This window comes from Nycticebus coucang, chromosome 4 (genome assembly GCF_027406575.1).
Source record: "Nycticebus coucang isolate mNycCou1 chromosome 4, mNycCou1.pri, whole genome shotgun sequence".
Taxonomy (NCBI): Eukaryota; Metazoa; Chordata; class Mammalia; order Primates; family Lorisidae; genus Nycticebus; species Nycticebus coucang.
The window spans coordinates 117,656,454-117,675,650 of record NC_069783.1 but is presented as its reverse complement, the minus strand read 5'-3'; the positions used below and the strand labels follow the sequence as shown (position 1 = coordinate 117,675,650).

The window sequence follows — 19,197 nt, the reverse complement described above, 5'->3', positions numbered from 1 at the left end:
TGCTAGGCACCTGGGTAATGCCAGGAACATTTAGAAAATGATTTAACCAGATTAACCAGTTTTGTACCAAAACTCTCAAAAGGAATCATCTCCCTCTTAATAGTTCAGAAGATTGTTATCCTTGCAAATCTCATCTCTGCCTCAAAGGGTTAAGTTAATTTAATGTCCATCACTTTGAACCTCACAAGCCATCTATCTTTCCTCACATAGGCAGGTGCCTCGTCTGTGCACCTTCGTGTGACACTACCAATCCCCCTAAACTCTTATATTCTATGTCCAAGAAGTTAGGATGCCAGGATTTGATATTCCTAAAACTAAAATTTCTAAACCCCTTGCCACTTCAGAATAAATCAAAGGGCAGAGCCATGGCATTCGTTATGCTTTTTAATTCTATTGTTTTGTAATTTCCATTTCTTTAGAGGTGAAAATGAGCTCTTTTCATCTGTTTTAGGATGTAGTTAAAAACAAACCTTCCAAAAATTATTTGAGAAGACACCGTCGTTTTAATCAATGGTTTTGTTCTTTGATATACATGTATATGTATACCTGTGTACAAGATGCATGTTCTGAGGAGAGCTCCCCGCACCCCCTTCATCACCAAAAAAAAAAAAAAAGCAAAATAAACGCAGAGGAAGGCAAGAGTCCCAGAGTGAAGGGGAGAGAGAAGGAAGCGGATAAATGAGGGGAAGGCTGGCTCCGGAGCCATTTGGCCCCCGCGGCGAGCAGCAGGTTCAGCACCGCGGACAGCTCCCGCCTTTGTCTTGGTCCAAACACCGGCGCTGGAGTACAGCCGGGCAGCCACCGGGGGCTCACCCCTGCCTTCTCCGACAAACCTGCTTGGGGAAGAAACAGAGAGAAAGCAGAGGAGAGCGGTAGAGATTGTCCTTCCTCTCCCCGCATCCTCCGAACTCGACCCTAATCCAATCGCACCGCGTGTCAGCAGCCGATTTTAACTTGCTTTCCCGCGGAACCTTGCGGTGGAGGGAGCCAGGCAGTTCTCCATGGCGAGTTCTGTCTGGGTTCAGAATTCATTGCACTGTCACTGCCTGAGGCCCCATTCCCCCACGATCTGTCCCCTGACAACGCCTTGCCTTCGACAAAAAAAAAAAAAAAGACAAACAAAAAAGCAGCGACGTCGAACGCTTCCCAATGCTTGTTGAAAGCTATGAACGCCCAGTGACGCTACACACCAGCTGAGCTTCGTCCCAAGACCCCAAACTCAAATCTAGGGGAGGGAAAACCCACACTTAGAGGGGGAAGCTAGAAAGATGAGAAATTGTTTCTTCTCATGCAATCGCGTCCGGGGAAAAAGAAAATAATAACAACTAAAACCAGCCTTGAATTGTGTTACAAATAGAACCTATCTATTCCTCCAGAGGCGCCCACACGAATTTGGCAGCGCTTTTCCTTTCTTTCCCCAAGAAAAGCGTCTGTCTCCAAGTTCAATATGCTTCACCCTCTAGTGAAAATAATTTTTTTCCGTGGGTTCTTTCGTAGGACCAAGGATAAAAATAATTTCTTCTCACGTTCTGCTCTTCCTCAAACCTTGCTTCCCCTAGAAGGTAAAAAATGCCAAGCGCTAAGATCGCTGTCCAAACGCTACACACACATACACAAACACACGTGCCCACGTGTGCACACACGTGCCCGCGTGTGCACACACGCGCATACACACACTCCGTAGCCCAGGCTCATTAAAGTTAGGCGCTTCCTCCAAGCTTTAAGGGAAGTAGGCCAGACTAGCCACGAATTCGCGGAATTCGTTTCTACGTGGAGTCCTGGGGTAGTGGTAGTCTAGGAAAGTAAGTTTAAGAATGAACCTCTGACTCAAGAAAGGCTCTTCTGTGGAGGTCTGTGAATGTGTTAGGAAGAAAGAAAGAGGACTTTCTACAGGCCCACTGAAGCTTGGGGCCCCGACATGGGTGCCCAAATCGCCCCCAGCCCACCAGCCAACCTCTGCAGACCCATCTGTATTCGCCTCTAAAAGAAGATGCCTCACTCACCCCCCTAAAAAAGAAATCCTTGGAATTTTTTTCAAATCAGCCTTCTGCCCTCTCCTTCATCCTATCCCAGAAACCTGGGGGAGAAAGGCCACCGCGCACTGTTGAGCAGCTCTGAGGGCTCTAGAGAAAGCGCGATCCCCGCTGCGGTCCCCGCAGAGCAGAAGGGCGCCCAGCGGGGTAAACATACTGGCCTTGGGAGGAAGGAGCTGGGGGTCGCCTTCCCTGGTCCCCTCCCCCCTCCCGGGTTCCGCGGGTGGTGAGTGCCTGGGGAGGTGGAGCGTTCCCCCCTCTGCTGCTTCGCGCGGCGTTCAGCCTTGCTGCTGTGTAAACCGCTGCTTTCCGATGCAGATTTCCCTTTTAACACCTTCTAAACAAAGGCTAATGAGGCCACTGCATTACTCTATCAACACACAATCATTAGCAACCGAGAAATACATGCGCACCGGCTCTCTCTCTCACTCACACACACACACACACACACACACACACACACACACACACACACACACAGCGCTAGGGCTGCCAAAGTCCAAGGAATTCTAAAGGAACCCACATTAGGCTAACAAAAAGGAGGTGGGATATGGAGGGGCGGGGAGGAGGGTGGGAGAGGAGAGAGAGAGAGAGAAGAGCTGGAGCTACCAAACACGACGAGTAAAGCAAGCTATGAATTCAAACATGGACTAGCAGGTCGACTAGAAAGTAAGGGGGACCCTTTTGGAGGTTAGGGATCTGCAGAAAGGGTCCCCTCTTTGAGCTCCAGAGCCAGAGTAGAGCTGCAAGCTGCCAGAGCCTGGTGAATGGCCTCGACTGTCATATAGTCTCAGTGGTGGTAGAGGGGCCAAAACCGCAGTCCAGCGCAGAGCTTGGCCTCTCAGATCCCAGTGCAAAGATGAGGAGAATCCGGCAGTGCTCAGTGCTCAGCCGGACCCAGCTGGCCCAGGGAAGCAGGACGCCTGGAGTCTGCACCTTGTCCAGCATTTGGCTCAGTAGCTGGACCACTCTGCACCAAGTATGGGGCTTCTCCTCTCTGAACAAAAACATTAATGTTTCCCTCACAAGTTGGAAGTCCATCTTGTACCTTTCCTTCTGTCTTGCGTTTAACACTAAACAAACGCAGTGAGCGCTTTGGAGCTGCACTCTCGGCCGGGTCTGCACGGTCTGAGAGCACCCCTACTGTGCTCTCCCAACAACTAGAGCCTGAGTTCCCTCCAGGGAATGAGTTCTCAAAACAGGGGATTGTAACCTACTTGAGCTGGCCAGATAGCCCAAGGAGTGGGAGCCCTGGTGGGGGGCATTCCATGAAGAGGGGTTGCAGTAAGAGAGGAGGGGACCCTCAGAGAAATCATTGCCCACAAGCCAGAACACTCACTTAGTTCAGGGCTAAATCTGACCAATGCCCACAAGCCAGAACACTCACTTAGTTCAGGGCTAAATGGCTGCACAGCCACTGGCCTCCCCTCCTGCTCCAGTGTGGAGGTGCCAGGCCTGCCCAGACAGTAGTGAGCTTAGCAGACACATACTACACAGATGGATGCTAGGGCCACATACAGCTGACTCAGATGTGTTACCTGAGCCTGCAGCACCCTTAAAGTTCTACTCCCAATATTGGACTGGAGTTGAATTCAGACTGAAGCTTTCCTTCCAGGAGCTGGGAAAGACGGGAAGATTGGAAAAGGGATAAACTTCGAGAGGGGTTGATTTAATTTCCATCCTCTGCAGCTCTCCCTGGGAAGAAAGGAAGGAAGGAAGGAAGGGAGGGAGAGAGGGAGGGAAGGAAAGGAGGGAGAGAGGAGGGGAGATAGGGAGAAGAGGGAAGGGATGGAGGATTCCCCCGCTTTTTGATTAAATGTCCCAGTTAACTAGACTGTTAATTAAGCGGCGCAGGATTCAACTGACAGAAAGGCCCTACGCCCCACAGAGATGGTCTGGAAACCAAGCAGTCAACCTCCAGCGAGTGTGGGAGGCCAGAGGCGCTGCCTCTGACTCCTAAGGTTCCAATCCCCAGCCGGCGCCCCCACCTGGCTGGGGACTGGAACGGGGGTGGGGGGACTCAGAAAATTCAGCCACCCCCACTTTACCCAACTCTCGCCACCCTCCCGCATCCCTGCGCAGATGCCTAGGCCAGAGCTGGTGCCCTGACGCATCCATCACACACCACCAGCGTCCACTCAGGCTAGCTAGGGCGCACAGGGTCTTGGGCAAATACAAACTCCAGAGGGCAGAAGCTGAGGACCTGACCTGCCGGTTCGGGTCGCTGGGTCTCACCAGAGCACCAAACCAGCCGCCCTCCACCGGCCTCCGGGCCGCGCGGCCCAGCCTTCACGCCCGATCCTACTCGGGAGCCCGACTCCTTTCGGCAGCGGGCGGTGCGCTGCGGCGCGGCGGGACGCTGAGTGTGTGTGCGCGGCGCGGTCTATATTTACACCCCAAACAAAATAATTACACTTTTGTCGGAGGGAGAAAGCCAGTGATTAGGCGTAGGCTCTTTGCGGCAAAACAGTTTCTCAGTGGTACACCAGTATAATTTTTCACGGCTGGCTGAAATCAAAGAGGGGAGGTAATGAATCCGGCGAGCAATTTAAATTTACAATTTGTAACGCCGCCGCCGCCGCGGCGCAGACCCGGCCGAGAGCGCAGCTCCGAGGCGCTCGCTGCGTTTGTTTAATGTTAAAGCGGAGCTGGCTCTTGGGGGTGGGGGGAGTATGAGAAGTGGGGGGGAGGGGTCGAAGTAGGGAGAGGACCGGCCGTGTCGCCCAAGATACTAGCCCGAAAAGAGGGCAAGGAGCGCGGGGACCTCCCGGGTTCCCCTGGACACCGCGGCCCCCAGCGAGCGCTTTCCCCAAGAAACCAGGTCACTCCCAGCCATTCAAAGAGAGGTGATCCCCTAGTGAGGAGCGAGGAGAGACTTTGGCCGCCAGAGAAGCCCCTCATTCCTGCTTGACTGCAGAACCTGGCGGGCAGGAGACTTTTGGTGAGAAGTAGTGAGGTGCGACTGAAATATCCTCTTCGACCTGCGGGGAAGGTCAGCTCCAAACGTCCAGCAGAGCCCTCACTCCAGCCGGCCCCGTGTCCCCGACTAAAGAAGTCAAGAAAGGAGCCCCCCACACACGCCCCAGCTCAGTGGGTGCCTCAAAACTCCCCACCCCAGGCGGGTGTGAGCCTCCTCGCCGGTAATTAATTACCGAACTCAAGGGGGAATATGCAAACCGCATATTACTAACTGCGGGGCTTAAGTGATTGGAAGCAGATTATTATCTTGTTTGTCTTTTGTCTGTTTTACTTATCCCACCGCTGTCTGTCGAGTTGTAATGTTGATACTCTTTACTCTAGGAGGAAGATTTTTATATAGTAAATTCCATCAACATCTCGTATAAGTGACATTGCCTCTCCATGCATTTCCCTGTTAAGACACAAGCGGTTTATTAGTTACATACAGGAGGGGATTTCGCTGCCTTGTCGCCATCTGTTAGCGCTGTTCGGGTAGGATCTGTCTAATAGTTGGTCTGCTGGCATTTTGCGAGGCTGTGCACCCAGGAAGATGGTGGGCTGGAGAAGGCTGAGCTGGCTTCAGGGCAGCCCAGCTGGGATCAGGGTATGGGAACTAGGGAGGAACAGGGGCTGTACTGAGGGTGAGGCCCCCAGGGCAACTCCAGGGGCTGCAACTCAGCCCGTGGGGAAGGTCAGAGCTGAGCTTGTGGAAGCAAATTCCTCATCTCCCACAAGCAGGGATTCAGCCCCAGGTGACCCACCAAATCCCCATCCAGGGCTGCTGTCTGATATTTTCCCCTATTCCTGCAACCTCCCTGGCCTGACAACATGGTGGTTGGGGCCTGGCTGTGCACTGGCATTTAAGCCATCCAGGAGAGGAAGGCATGTGGGTTTATAGGAGAGTCAGAGGGAGCTGGGACACAGTCCCCCGCAGCTGGCAGGTGAGTAATGCCCAGGCTGGGAACCCACACCAGACTTGGCTCTTCAGATATTTTCTGTGCAGTTTGGGAGAGAGTATCTCTGTGTACCTACTCTGGAGCCCAGAAGCAGGTAGCCAGATGGATGTTTCTGATGACTGTAGAGTAGGTGGGTGGGTGGGGCATGAAAGTCTGCTCCCCACACCCCAAAATCTGTACAGTGCACAATGAAAAATGCTAATCGCAGCATTGAGCTGGATGCTGGATTTGGAAGCCCCAGCAGAGAGGCCAAGGAAGGAAAACAAAAAAAAGAAAGAATGAAAGAGAGAGAAAAAAGAAAGAAAGAAGGGAGGAAAGGGGAAAGAGAAACAGAGGGAAAGGTAAACAGAAAGAGGACAGACAATTGTTGAGCATAAAAGAGCAACAGAAATAGAAAGGAAAAAAGACATGATGAATTCAGGAGAGACAGAAAAAAAAAAACAGTGAGACAAAGACTGAGAAGGCAGAACAATTCACCTCCTTTGGGAGCCTGGGTGCCTCTCTCCTCTCTGAGGTTTTATTTCTTTCCATCTCTACCCTGCCAGAGCTCAAGGATTGTTCATGTCCCAGCTGGGAAGGGCCAGGGGCTACCAGAAACTGCAGTTTCCTTTGAAGCCTCTCTTGGCTGGGCCTGGCAGGCCAATTGAGATCCTGCAGACCAAGGGTCTAACTGTCCTCACTACTATACAGTGTAGACACCTGTCCCCTGACAAGCTGGAGGATCAGGTAACAACATCAACAAGGCACAAGCTGCCCAGGGTGGGGACTTCTTTGCTGGAGGCCTGGCTGGTGGGTCTACACCCCATCCCATGACAGGCAACTATCAATTCCCTTGCCTGACCCCAGCAAGATCACCTCCCCTACACACTGTGGGGACAGCACTAGATCTGGAAAGAATCGGGGGGACAAATGAGCATCTCTGTGCCCCACCACAGGCAACTACAGATTCTGTTCCCCCACCTCCAATCCATGAAAGTAAACACTGTTAGGAATCAAATAAAAACAAACATACCCCCCAAAAAAAACCTATGGGAGTTGCATTAAAAATACTACTGTTTGTACAAATACACACACAAACACACACACAAACACACACACATACACACACAGAGTGATGGCACACAAACATAGATCTTCAAAATTCTGTACTCACACATACACCCAACCCAGCTCCAGGTCTCAACCATGCACATGTTCACCTACACACCAACACATTCATATTTTTAAGTACACCTTCATATCAGTGTTCACACACACAAATCCATACACATGCAAACACCCTCATAAGCACAGGGTCTCAAGTAACACACACACATATACACAGCCCAGCAAAAGTAAAAGTGCACACATTAGTGCATACAAATACTACACACAATTATAAACACAAAAATTACACATACCAAACGCAGTCACAGGAGTGATCCTTAACACACTAAAAACAGATGCAAAAATGCAATTGTCAAACAGTGAGTGTGCATGAAGAAATTCAGGAAATACACCTCAGCGAACGTTCATCGCCAAGTCTGGGCACAAAGCCCTTTAGTTCCAGCCCTGGGGCCCAGGCCCTACCTCCTCAGCCCTCTTTCCCCTTTCCCTAGCTTGTCAGCAAAGAAATTTCTCCATGGTGCTTTCCACCTCTCCAACTTGGAGAGCCCATTAGCTCCAAGGAAAAGGAGGCCTCCCCCTCAGCCCTACCACCCTCTCCCTAGACACAACTGAGATCACTCGCACACGCACACTCCCCCATATCCCCGGTGCCCTGCCATGCCCTAGAACACACGAGCACATGTATGCCTCCCTCCCTGTGCTCAGCGGGAGACTGAGCTTGCATACTCAGATTGCACGCGCTGTGAGTGCAAACAACGCCCACGCAGTCGCTGGCGTCCCTGTTTCTCCAAGTGCCACCCACTCATCACAGTGCCCACTGCCTGACCAGGGATCCGGACAGTACGGCAAGAGAAGGAGAGACGTGGTGAGTGCCACCTCTGAGCTATCGGCGTGCGAGAAGACCCGTCCACCCTGAATCTCCCCCCTCCACGTTGCCCTCAGAGCTCAGTAAGTGGAGCGCTCTGAGCTGAAACTCCGGAGTCCGGGACCAGGCCAAATGGCACCACCTCACCATAACCGCCCCACACTGGGCCTGGGGCTGGGCTCTGCAGCCCCAAGTCGTCTGTTGGCGTCCACTAGCTCTCTCCATGAGAAAGGCGCGGCTGGCCCCAGCCCCGTGTATGACAAAAGAAGCCGAGGCCAGCTCCCGGAGCCTGGAGAACCACGCTGACGCAGCTCTAGGGCGCAGACCCCAGAGGCTCGGGAGTGGGTGAGTCCAATCTGGGAGGGCTGGGCTGGGGAAGGGGAGGCAGACGTAGAGCGCGCTCCCGGCCACGGGCAACTTCCGCAAGTTCCGGGGACAGCGAAGGGAGACGAAGTGCCTTCTAGGCTAGGCCTTGGAACCCTGACCCCCAAGTATTTGTGAGCAGAGAGAGAGGAAGAGAGATGCAGTTTTCGGATCCCGCGGCCCCCGCCCCCCAGCCCCAAACTAGAAAGTAAATACTTACTTAGCCTCCGAACCAGGTACAAGCTAATACTCAACAATACTGATGCCTTGTTTTTTTTGCTCTGTCCGGACCGCAAAGCTGTGGCCAATTTAGATATGCTATAAATTTAAGAGGTTGCCATGGCCACGGTGCGCCCATTGGCCGCTGGGCCCCCTACGTGCCGCGCCACGTCACCAAATCTGAATAAGGATGCGCGAATTAGGCGGCGGCCAGACAAAGATGAGGATCGGGACCGCTTGAAAGTGGGGGAAAGTGCCGGCGCCTCAGCCACCGGGAAAAGCAGCTCCGCAGCGCGGAGACCAGCAGCCATCCGAGACACCTGGGAGAGCCCGGAACAAGCGCCGGGGCGCGCGGCCTGTAGCATGAGGCGGTGAATGCCACTACCCCCTATCCCGCTCTGGGCAGCCCGGCGCCAGGCCAGCGATCGCCCAAGGACTTAACCGGCTGAGTCTTGGTCCGGACCAGACTCGCCCAGCTGCTGCTGAGACCAGAGGCAAAGCCCAGCGGCCAGCCCGGAAGGCCCGAGGGCCGGGGGCCCACAGGGAGGGCAAGGCGGCCGGAGCCGCCGAGGCGCGGGGCTATGATGGTGCACTGTGCAGGTTGCGAGCGGCCCATTCTCGACCGCTTTCTGCTGAACGTGCTGGACCGCGCGTGGCACATCAAATGTGTTCAGTGCTGCGAGTGCAAAACCAACCTCTCAGAGAAGTGCTTCTCACGCGAGGGCAAGCTCTACTGCAAAAATGACTTCTTCAGGTAAGAGGCCGCGCCGCGCTGCTGCCTGTGCGCTACCCTGAGCGCTCCACTGGGGCGCTGGGGAAGGGTAGATCTCGATATCCATCCCAGCCTCCCGGGCTCACAAGGTTCCATGCGGAGCACTTTGCTCTCCTCCCGTCCTCGGTCCGGGAAAGAGCCTGAACCTGGCGGAGGAAGGAGCTGCGTGGCTGCCTTGCGGTCGCTCCTCCAGGCCGGCTCCCAGCGGTGGTGAGTCAGGGACAGGAAGCCCAGACAAACTTGCTCTCCACCCATCCCGGCCCCTTCCCGGCTGCCACCCCACGACTGAAGCTTTAAGCCCCATCCCTAGAAAAGAACGATTTTTGCTGGAGTTAGGGACAGCTGGAGGCTTCTCCCTGGGGCATAACGAGTGTACCCACAGGCCGCCCTCCTAGACAAGCTGAAACTTCTCAGCTCCAGAGGGAGCCCATAGATAAAAGTGTCCCCTGGTGATGGGAGGAAAGAGCCTCCCCCTCCTCGCCTCATAGCCCCTTAAACATTTTTCTTCCATGTTGAAAAGCACAACGGAAATGGAGGATAAGAATTAGGACCTGGGGGCTCTAGCCTATGTCCTATCTCCCCTCATTCCCCCGCAGCCCGTGCAGGCCCCCAAGTGGGCCAGGGCAGATCGCCTCTCTGGGCCTCAGTTTCTCAGCTGGGAAATGTGGGGGGACAGCCTGGATGCCTGTGGGGTCTGGGGCAGCTTAGCCCTGCCTGCTTCCACCGGTCGTCCAAGGCCGGCTTTGTGAACGCGAATTCCGGGCGCCAAGGAAGGGGGGCGTGATTAACGCCACGGCCTCGCGCTGGCCCCAGCGGCTCCGCACTAGGGAATTTGAATAGAAGAAAATGTCAGCCGCGCCTTTACACGTGTAAACTCACCGGCCCCGGAGGCCCAACGCCCCTAATGTGGGGTGCTTGCAAAGCGCCTAATGATTTTTGATAAGGTGCATATGGCCAATTACGCCGCCGGATAAGACCAAAAGTGACTTATGGCTTCTAATGCCCTCACTACATCAATGTCACCCAAATTCGCCCTGTTTAGAGAGGTAGGTGTAAGTAGATGTAGGATCCCCAGAGTCCCGGGCCCACCTCTTTCCCTCCAATCTGCACCTCACCCCTGCACCACCTATTTCAGGGGAAACCACCTTTCTGCCTGGGCTCAAGGATGAAAGAAAAGGAATTAGATCAGGAATGTGAGAAAGTGGGGACTGGAGAGATCCCTGTCCTGGCCATGCAAGGTTTATGGTTACCTTCTGTTCACATGCCCCTGCTGCCTGAGATTGGGGGGTGGGGGAGGGCAGGTGGTAGCGGGAACTCAGCCCTTGCTTCCTTGAGTCTACCCCCTGTAAGATCCTGCTCCTGCCTATTTCCATGGTTCGGAACTAGACAGCCTCTCAGTTGGTGCTGGGAATCAGTGGAAGGTTCCCCTTCCTGCTTAAGTCTGGTCTAGGAGAGGGGCTCCCCACCTCACTGCTAGGACCGTCCAGCTAGGCAGATTGGCCCCACCTGGGCACCAGGAGACTAGAAAGCCTCCAGGAGGCAAAGCCAAGAAGTGGTCCAAACCCTGCTCCCCCCCACCCTTCAAATCCTTCATGGACTCTGAGTTTGCCTACAGCAGCCTAGACATGTCTGGCTGGGGAGGGGGGGGCAGCTTGGGATACTCTCAGTCCTCTGTTTGGTTCAAGGCTGTGCCCACTGCCTGCCCCTTCATAGCTCAATAGAGTCTGACTAAACTCTATGGGGGCATGCTGCCTTAGTCCCAAGACCAGCCCAGGACATCTGTGCTGCTTCTCCTGCTCTGGCCAGGAAACGCAGGATTGGGAGTCTGTTTGACAGATGTGAAAATGGAGGTTTCTCAGAAGTCAGGGTGGGTGGGAAGAGATCAAGGGCTGAAGAGGACTGGACAGACCCACTCCACAGTGATGGGCACCTTGTGTCTGCAGGCGGTTCGGCACCAAGTGCGCTGGCTGTGCGCAAGGCATCTCACCCAGCGACCTGGTGCGCAAGGCCCGCAGCAAAGTCTTTCACCTCAACTGTTTCACCTGCATGGTGTGCAACAAACAGCTATCCACAGGCGAGGAGCTCTATGTCATCGATGAGAACAAGTTTGTGTGCAAAGACGACTACCTGAGCTCGTCCAGTCTCAAGGAGGGCAGCCTCAATTCAGGTATGAAGCTCCCCCTCTCCCTAGCCTGAGCTCTCGAGCCCTCCTGCTCTGCCCTACTTTACCTCCAGTGAGTCGTCTGTGCCCAGCTCACAGCTCATGGCTCTGCCTCACCCATCAAGCAGTTCCAGGGCAAGGCAAGGGGGGTAAAGGTTGGGGAAGAGAGACAAAGTTGGAGCCGGTTTTAAGGGGGATGTGGAGCCACCAGTTATTTCCTGCCTTTCTGGACAGGAAGTTCAGGAGGCCTTTCCAAATGGCCCTCCTTCCCTAATTTGAAACCCTGCAATTCACCCTCTGTGTCACTCAGGTAATTTCTAGGTGCACTGGGAGGACATTGTGGTGTAGAGGAAAGAGAGAGAGAGGAAGACCCAGAAGGCCTGCTCCCCCCTTTCTCAGGCAATCGCTGGATGTGCGGAGAGGGCTTAAGAAGCCCTTCCGAAGGCCCAGCCCCGCCTGGAGAGAGTGGGCGGGCGCCAGGTCCCTGGGGGAGGGGCTGTCGCAGGTTTGGGAGGGAATCCAGTGCAGCCCGCGGTGCCCTGGGCCTGCGGGAACCAGCCCCCGGAGTGGAGAGGCGCCCCGCCGCAGTTGACGCCGCTGTCCCCTTCCCGATCCGTCCGCTCCGCAGTGTCATCCTGTACGGACCGCAGTTTGTCCCCGGACCTCCAGGACCCACTGCAGGACGACCCCAAGGAGACTGACAACTCGACCTCGTCGGACAAGGAGACAGCAAACAACGAGAACGAGGAGCAAAACTCGGGCACCAAGCGGCGCGGCCCGCGCACCACCATCAAAGCCAAGCAGCTAGAGACTCTCAAGGCCGCCTTTGCCGCTACGCCCAAGCCCACGCGCCACATCCGAGAGCAACTGGCGCAGGAGACCGGCCTCAACATGCGAGTCATCCAGGTGCGGCCTGGGCTTGGTCACTCCTCCCTGGCCCTGCCTTGTCGGGAAGCCGGCAGCCTCCTTGGCACGGAGTGCGCTGGCTTCTGTTCTAGGAGCAGAAGGTGCTCCCGAGGTCCGGGACTCTGAGTCAAAAAGATTTAACCCAACCCTGCTGTCCTCCTGGTGGTTCGATTTGGGGCGAGTCACTTCACCTCTCTGAATTCTGTTCCCTCGCGTTGGTCAGGAAGGTTTTAAGCCTCTCTAGGGTCCAGGACCCCTCCTTTCCTCCCACCTTCGGAGCAGAGAAAGAGGCGATGCTCGTCACACGCCCTCTCCCTGCACCAGGGCCGGGCTCTGGAGCCAGGGGGCCAGGGGGAGAGCCATGCCGGGCAGGAAGCCTTTATAAAGCCGTCAGGCCGCCGGCAAGCCCAGGACTGGAAAGCCCAAGTCTTTATGAGTCGCCCCACGGGTCCGCGAAATCCTTCACCCTTGGCTGGTTCGCCGAGGCCCCTCTCCACCCCTCCCGGTTTAATCCAGCCCAGCCTCCTCCTCCCGGGAGCCCGGGTGCGGAAGAGGCGCTAGGACCCAGCGGGGTCGACCTAGGAGGGTAGGGGAGAACTGCGGAGGGCTCGCCTGACCCCGAGCTGACAGCCCCCTCCTGCGTCCCAGGTGTGGTTTCAGAACCGAAGGTCCAAAGAACGCCGGATGAAGCAGCTGAGCGCTCTGGGCGCCCGAAGACACGCCTTCTTCCGGAGTCCGCGGCGCATGCGTCCGCTGGGCGGCCGCTTGGACGAGTCTGAGATGTTGGGGTCTACCCCGTACACCTACTACGGAGGTAAGGAGCGCCCCGAACGCGCTGTTCAGTACCTCCGCCTGCGCTGTTATGGTTAATGAAGGCGCAGCGCCTGGGCCAGAGAGCTTACAGCCGCCCAGGGATCCCCACCCCCTCTCGCTCCCTCTTACCCTCCCAGGACATGCAGTTAGGGACACATGCACACTGCCCGACACCTGGACATGGAGTCAGAGCCATGGACTCACCCATACAGTGACACATACAAGATACGCAGTGACACACTCAACCTTCCCTCACCCACGCAGGACACGTGAGTGCACCCTCACACGCACTTGCATTCAGAGACCTCCAGGACATCTAGACACACGATCACGAACAAATATATTCCCACCACCCCAGGTACACTCACTGAGACACACAAACCCACAGGCACACAGTCCCGCACTTCACACACTAAATCCACACCACCCCGTCGCCCCGATGGACACACAGCCTTCCTGCTGCCCTGGCTCAAGCACTGGGCGTGAGACGGATTCCAAGCACTGGAGGGAAGGGCCAGTGGGGAGGAGGAGGATCTGGATTCACTCCAGTCGCCTGCTGGCTGGCTTTGAAGGCAGCAGCTCCTGTTCCACGGTGGCGGGGACTGTGCGCACAGTGTCTGGCACAGTTAGCCCAAATGCCAGCAGTGGCTCCGGGCAGGACTCTGGCTGTACTCCAGCCCCAAGCACCCTGGGATTCATCCGGACTGGGGTGCAACGACTGGGCCAACCCCCAGACATCCACTCTGGGGTTGTAGCGAGTGCGTTTATAAAGGAGGGAGAAGGCGCTGGGAGGCTCAGGGCTGGGGTGAGCTCTCTTGCTTGGACACCTCCTCTCCCCTTCTTCTCCCTTCCTTCTCTCCCTTCCCGTTTCTCTTACACTGAATTGGTGACCCATGACTCCTGCCATCCCAGTTTTCTGAGGCTCCTAGCTCCAAGGCCATGCTTGGGCTGACTCTGGGTCCTCCCCTTCCCAAAGCTGTGCACTGAAGCACCTCCTCCCCCCCGTCCCCCACCCCCAGCTTCTGAGTTTGGGGACCACCCGGGGCTGCCTATGCCAGGGAGGCATCTGTGCTTCTGATTTACTCTGGGGCATAGACCTGCTCGGAAGCTACTAGCCCAAGTTGGGGAGAGGCAACTTCTCTTTGAAAAGTGGGTTCAATGGCAGTGGGAGGGAGCAGCTAGGCTCCTAGGCAGACCCAGGAGGGAAGGTAAGAGAACCCCACAATTGACCTGGGCCCATCCAGAGGCGAGGCCTGGGAGGTCAGACTTTGAGACCTGATCAGGGACCCTAGAAATTGTGAGCAAAATTCCAGGCTGCACTTTTTCCGGGGAGACAAACTGCGGTTGCGGAGATCAGGTTGGGGAGTCGCTACTGCCCAGCCCCCGGCAGCCTGGGTGGTGGGCGTGTCCTCCCGGGTTTCCAGTCGCCGACTCTCTCCACCCAGTTTGCCTCCCTCTAGCACAAAATCTCGGCCCCAGAGCAACGAGGCGGTGGGGGCGGCACTGGCCCGAAATTTTTCCCCGCTCGGGTCATTAAGCAAGGTTTCCCCCCAGGACCATTATATTCACCCCCCAATCCCGCCACCTTCTCTCCCTGCGCGCCTGTTGGATGGGGTGGGGAGCTGGACTGGGAGGCCTTATTCCCCGGAATGGGGGGCAGGACTCCCCAGTCCCAGCGAGGCAGCCGCGCCTAATCCGCGCTGGGAGATCGCGGCGGTGGCGGCCGGCAGCGGGCGAGAAAGGGGCCGGGCGGCGGGGCCGGCGGCTCCCCGTGGGAGCGCGGACAAAGCCCCAGCTGCGGCTTTTGTGCCCTTTTCAGACGGCGTTTGTTCCAATTACCTCCGGCCCGGCCGCCATATGGGCGGAGGCGGCGCGCACCGCGCCGGGCCGCGGCCTTCGCTGCTTTGCCGGCTCGCTGCGGGCCCCGGCCGCCCCCCACCTTCGTCCCTTTGGGGCCCCAATTTCACTGCTCTCAACCTTTACTTTTGGGGAGAATGGAATTAGTCGTTTTTAAAAAGTAATTTGCCACCGTTTAGCTGTTTCCTAAACTGTCCCCAAGCCACGCTTCCAGGCCCCCCCATTTGGACAGATTTCAGGGTTTGGAGGGGCGGGGCGCAGGCAGGAGGGGGCATTTGGAATTCGCCCTGTGCTGGGACCCCTGAATAGAGCGGGATACAGGCGTGCAGAAGAGACTTTGGCTTCTGGATGCGCTAGTTTTCGCGGCGTACAAAGCGGGTTATTGTCACAGGTGCCTGCTACAAGGTGTTCCTTCCCTGGGATTCTCCACCTGAAGTCTTCAGGGACCCACCTGGATAGGAGAAGCAAGGTGTCCCGAAGGACCTGGAGGAGGGGCTGTGGGAGGAAGTTAAAGGGTGAGGCAAAAGCAATTTGCTGAGGCAAGAGGAAAATGTAACCTGGTGTCCCTGCACCCCCTGAATTTGTGGGCAAAATGTGCACATGTGCGTTTTTCCCGTGAGAGAGCTCACAGCTATCACCAGGTTCGTGAAGGGCTGCATGTGCCCAAATGCTTCAGAACCTGAATGTCCTGGCAAACCCACCGGGATGAGGCTGAAGGATCCAGCCTTTACCCCTGAGGCGCCCGCTGAGCTCTGGGTATGACCCAGCGAATGACCGAGTCTTCCTCCTCCTCCCCCACATCTCTGAGGCTTTCTCCGTTCCCAGCCAGGCGAGCTCCGGACAAATGGTCAGACCCCAGTATTCACCCGATAAACGTGCGGGAGTGTCTGTACTTAGCCGGGCAAAGGACTTGCGCCAAGTCTCAGGGCGCACGGAGACAGGAAAGGGCACTGAGGGCTCCTGGGGAGGTCTGTGGCGATTCCACGCCCCCGGCCCAGCCTGCCAGCCCTTTTGCGCTCGGCTGCTGGCCAAGTCCCAGCTTCTCCTCGGCCGGTCGGCGCCTATGTCTCAACCACCTTGCGCTCTGCTCTCTATCTCACCGCTCGTGCTCGCCTGGCTTCTGTCCCCCAGCCTCTCAGCCTCTGCATTGCTGGAGTCTGGGATCCATCTCGCCGGTGGATCCACTGTCTTGAAATCTCTGGGCACTTGGGTCTCTATCAGCTCTTTCCCTCCTTCCTCTCTCGCCGTCTGCCCCGGGTTCGCGCGTCTCTAACCGCGGCTTCTCAACTCTGCATCTTTTCCACTCTATTACCCGACCTCTGATCTCCTGGGCTCTCCTATCCTGGCTGAGGATTCTGTGCCTCTTTTCCAGAGTCTGGGAGCTCCCCGCTATCCGCCTCTTCACCTCTGACAATCTCTCAAGGCCTCTGTCTCTCGGGGTCTCCGTGTCTCTCCACACATCTCTCTCTAACTCTGAGACACTGTCTGGAATCTGTACCTCTGGCCGCAGCAGTCTTTCTTTCTCCATCTTTAAGGGAACTACGACTTTGAAGTCTTGTCCTTCCATGCCTCTGCCCCTCACTGTCACAGTCTCTGAGCCTCTCCCATCTCGTCTTTTTCCTTTTTGGAATCTCTCATTGTCTTTTTCTCCAATCCTACCCGTGAGTCTGCGACCTCTGTGGGTCCCTCTCTCTAACCTTGGGTCAGTGTCACGCTCTTCCTTTATCTTTCCTGCTGGGGTCTCTCCCTCCCGTGTCCTCGAGTCTCTGGCTTTCGTCTCTCCCGTCCCCTACCAGACTCCCGGATTCCTCGCCTACTTCTTCTCTCATCGCTCCGTGTCTCCTTCCTCTTCCCTCCCGCAGACTACCAAGGCGACTACTACGCTCCAGGAGGCAACTACGACTTCTTCGCGCACGGCCCGCCGTCGCAGGCGCAGTCGCCAGCTGACTCCAGCTTCCTTGCTGCCTCCGGGGCCGGCTCAACGCCGCTGGGTGCGCTGGAGCCGCCGCTCGCAGGCCCGCACGCGGCCGACAACCCCAGGTTCACCGACATGATCTCGCACCCGGACACGCCGAGCCCCGAGCCGGGCCTGCCTGGCGCGCTGCACCCCATGCCTGGAGAGGTGTTCAGCGGCGGGCCCAGCCCGCCTTTCCCCTTGAGCAGCACCAGCGGCTACAGCGGACCCCTGTCGCATCCCAACCCGGAGCTCAACGAGGCGGCAGTGTGGTAAGGCCACCAGGCCGCCCGGACCCCCACGCTGGGCCCTCCCACCGGGGCGCCGCAGGGATCAAGCCTCCCGAAACCAAAACTCCCCTCCCCGAAGCTACGCGGCACAGTGGGAGACATGGGTCTCCCTCGGGGGTTCTCTCTTGGGTCCGCACTCAACCAGGCAGCTGCTTCTCGTCTGGGGGCCTCTTCCCCTGCCTCCACCCCCAGCTCTCCCGGAGCCCCAGCCCTCCGCCAGCGCTCTCTAGGCAGCCAAGCGCAATTTCTTGGGACCAAAGTCAATACTTCATACTCCGGAGGGTAGAGAGATGGCAAGTGCGCTCCTCCCTGCCCCCCACCCACCGCCTCTTTGGACTAGGAGAGGTGAGGCCACGGGCAGCGACGGTGTTTTTTCTCCGTCTCTACAATCCGAGTTGCATTTTGTAATCTTATTTCTCGCTCTGCTTTACCCATCTTAAAAAAAAAAAGATAAGAGAGATGGAAAGGGAGAGAGAAGAAAGAGAGCAAGATGAGAAAGAGAGAGAGATGGGGAAAGCATCAGCCAGAGAGAGATGATGGAGCGAGAAACGCGCTGGAACCGGGGCGTCACCGGGAAGACAAATCCACCTGCGAGCTGGCGCCCCCTGGTGGCCGATGTCAAGGCTTACGGTCAGCTTTTCTAGGAAGCCGGGCGGTCGGACTTCGCAGCCCTGGCTGGCTCCCCTCTTCCTTACTTTGTCGGTTATTTTGAGCTCGACGGTGCAGGCTGGACTCAACACCCGCACATCCCGTTCCCTCCCGGGGCGAGGCGCCAAGGCTGCTGGGATCTGACCCACAGACCACCCTCCCTGCCCGGGGCCTGGAGGTTGGGCTGTCAGGATTATACTTTTTTGGAAGTTGAACGCTTCTAGTTTCCTTATTTTGTATAAAGAAGAAACAAATAAAGTATGTTTTTGTGTTTACTGTTTATTTATTGTACTCTAGTTATCTGGGGTTGGACATTTTTATATTTTTAAGAGGAGGGTGGGCAGAGTGAGGGAGGGAAGGCAGAAAGAGGTTTACCTAAAAAAAAAAAAATCCCAAAAAAATCAACTTTTTTAAAAAGAAAGATTAATAAAAAAAATCTTTTTTCCCTCAGTGCTGTGTGGTTTTCTGCTTTGTCCCTACTTTGACAGTCAAGCAGAGTGAATGGAACTATCCTTTTCTCTTTTCTCTTAGGCTCTGACATTAAACAGACTTGATAAATGCAAAGGCCTCTCTTCACCCAAAAAGGGAGAGCTCCTTTGGTGACTACCAGGTTCATGAACGTGGCACCATATTTTGGCAGCTACTGTATGCTGGGCTCAGAATCGCTCATGCTTCGTGTGATGCCCTAAGACAAGCTAGTGCATACTACAGTAGGTCTTCAGAATGTTTGATGAATGAATGGATATGTGATTTGTTTGTCTCCAGGACATCAAAAGAATTATAGCTGCACTCCTAACTATGCCCCCATGTAATTCCAGGCTGAAAAAAAAAAGAAAGAAAGAAAGAAAAGAAAAGAAAAGAAAATGCTGGTTATCTCCAAGGCTATATTAGGAATGCGGTGTCCCCACCCTTACCTCAGGCTGTTGGGCTCCCCAATTCTTATGCAATTAAGTGCTTGTGTCATTAGGTAAAGGCTTGATGGCCGGAGTGTTGGTTGAGATTTAGGAGGCTTGAGGCCACTACCTAAAGTGTCCGTCTTTGCCTCAGTTTCTCTACTTGCAAAAGTGGGGGTTGGAGGGAGTTCTTCCTACATTCCCTTTCATCCCAGGCACTGCAGGATTAGAAAAGCAGATAAGAGAAAGAGAAAAATAAATGAAAGAGTGTACTGCATTGAGACTCACTCTTTTCTACCCAAGCCTGGGGTGGGAGGAGCTGACTTCTTTTAGGAGCAACTGGGAGAGGTGAGGGTAGGGAGGTCAGAACGGCCACGTGCTGGAGCCTTGCTCATTAACCCT

The 19,197-nt window shown here is 55.7% G+C and overlaps 1 protein-coding gene and 1 long non-coding RNA gene across 2 annotated transcripts; one reads left to right on the top strand and one right to left on the bottom strand.

Annotated features, from left to right (window-relative positions):
* Positions 1–370: 370 nt before the first annotated feature.
* LOC128583275 (uncharacterized) lies at positions 371–8,578 on the bottom strand. The gene is made up of 2 exons (XR_008379436.1): positions 8,503–8,578; positions 371–833 (listed from the first exon to the last, which is right to left on the bottom strand). It is a non-coding gene; the product is annotated as an uncharacterized LOC128583275 (long non-coding RNA).
* LHX5 (LIM homeobox 5) lies at positions 8,513–18,672 on the top strand. Its single transcript, XM_053587403.1, has 5 exons — positions 8,513–9,255; positions 11,217–11,440; positions 12,063–12,340; positions 12,989–13,154; positions 16,873–18,672. The coding sequence occupies exons 1-5, from the start codon at positions 9,083–9,085 to the stop codon at positions 17,238–17,240; spliced, it is 1,209 nt and encodes a 402-aa protein (XP_053443378.1). The 5' UTR covers positions 8,513–9,082; the 3' UTR covers positions 17,241–18,672.
* The last annotated feature ends 525 nt before the right edge of the window (positions 18,673–19,197 follow it).

Excerpts from the sequence above, each read along its gene's own strand:
- LHX5 (XM_053587403.1), top strand. The coding sequence starts at position 9,083 with ATGATGGTGCACTGTGCAGGTTGCGAGCGGCCCATTCTCGACCGCTTT. Across the intron at positions 9,256-11,216 it reads TGCAAAAATGACTTCTTCAG|GCGGTTCGGCACCAAGTGCG; the intron begins GTAAGAGGCCGC and ends TTGTGTCTGCAG. Across the intron at positions 11,441-12,062 it reads GGAGGGCAGCCTCAATTCAG|TGTCATCCTGTACGGACCGC; the intron begins GTATGAAGCTCC and ends TCCGCTCCGCAG.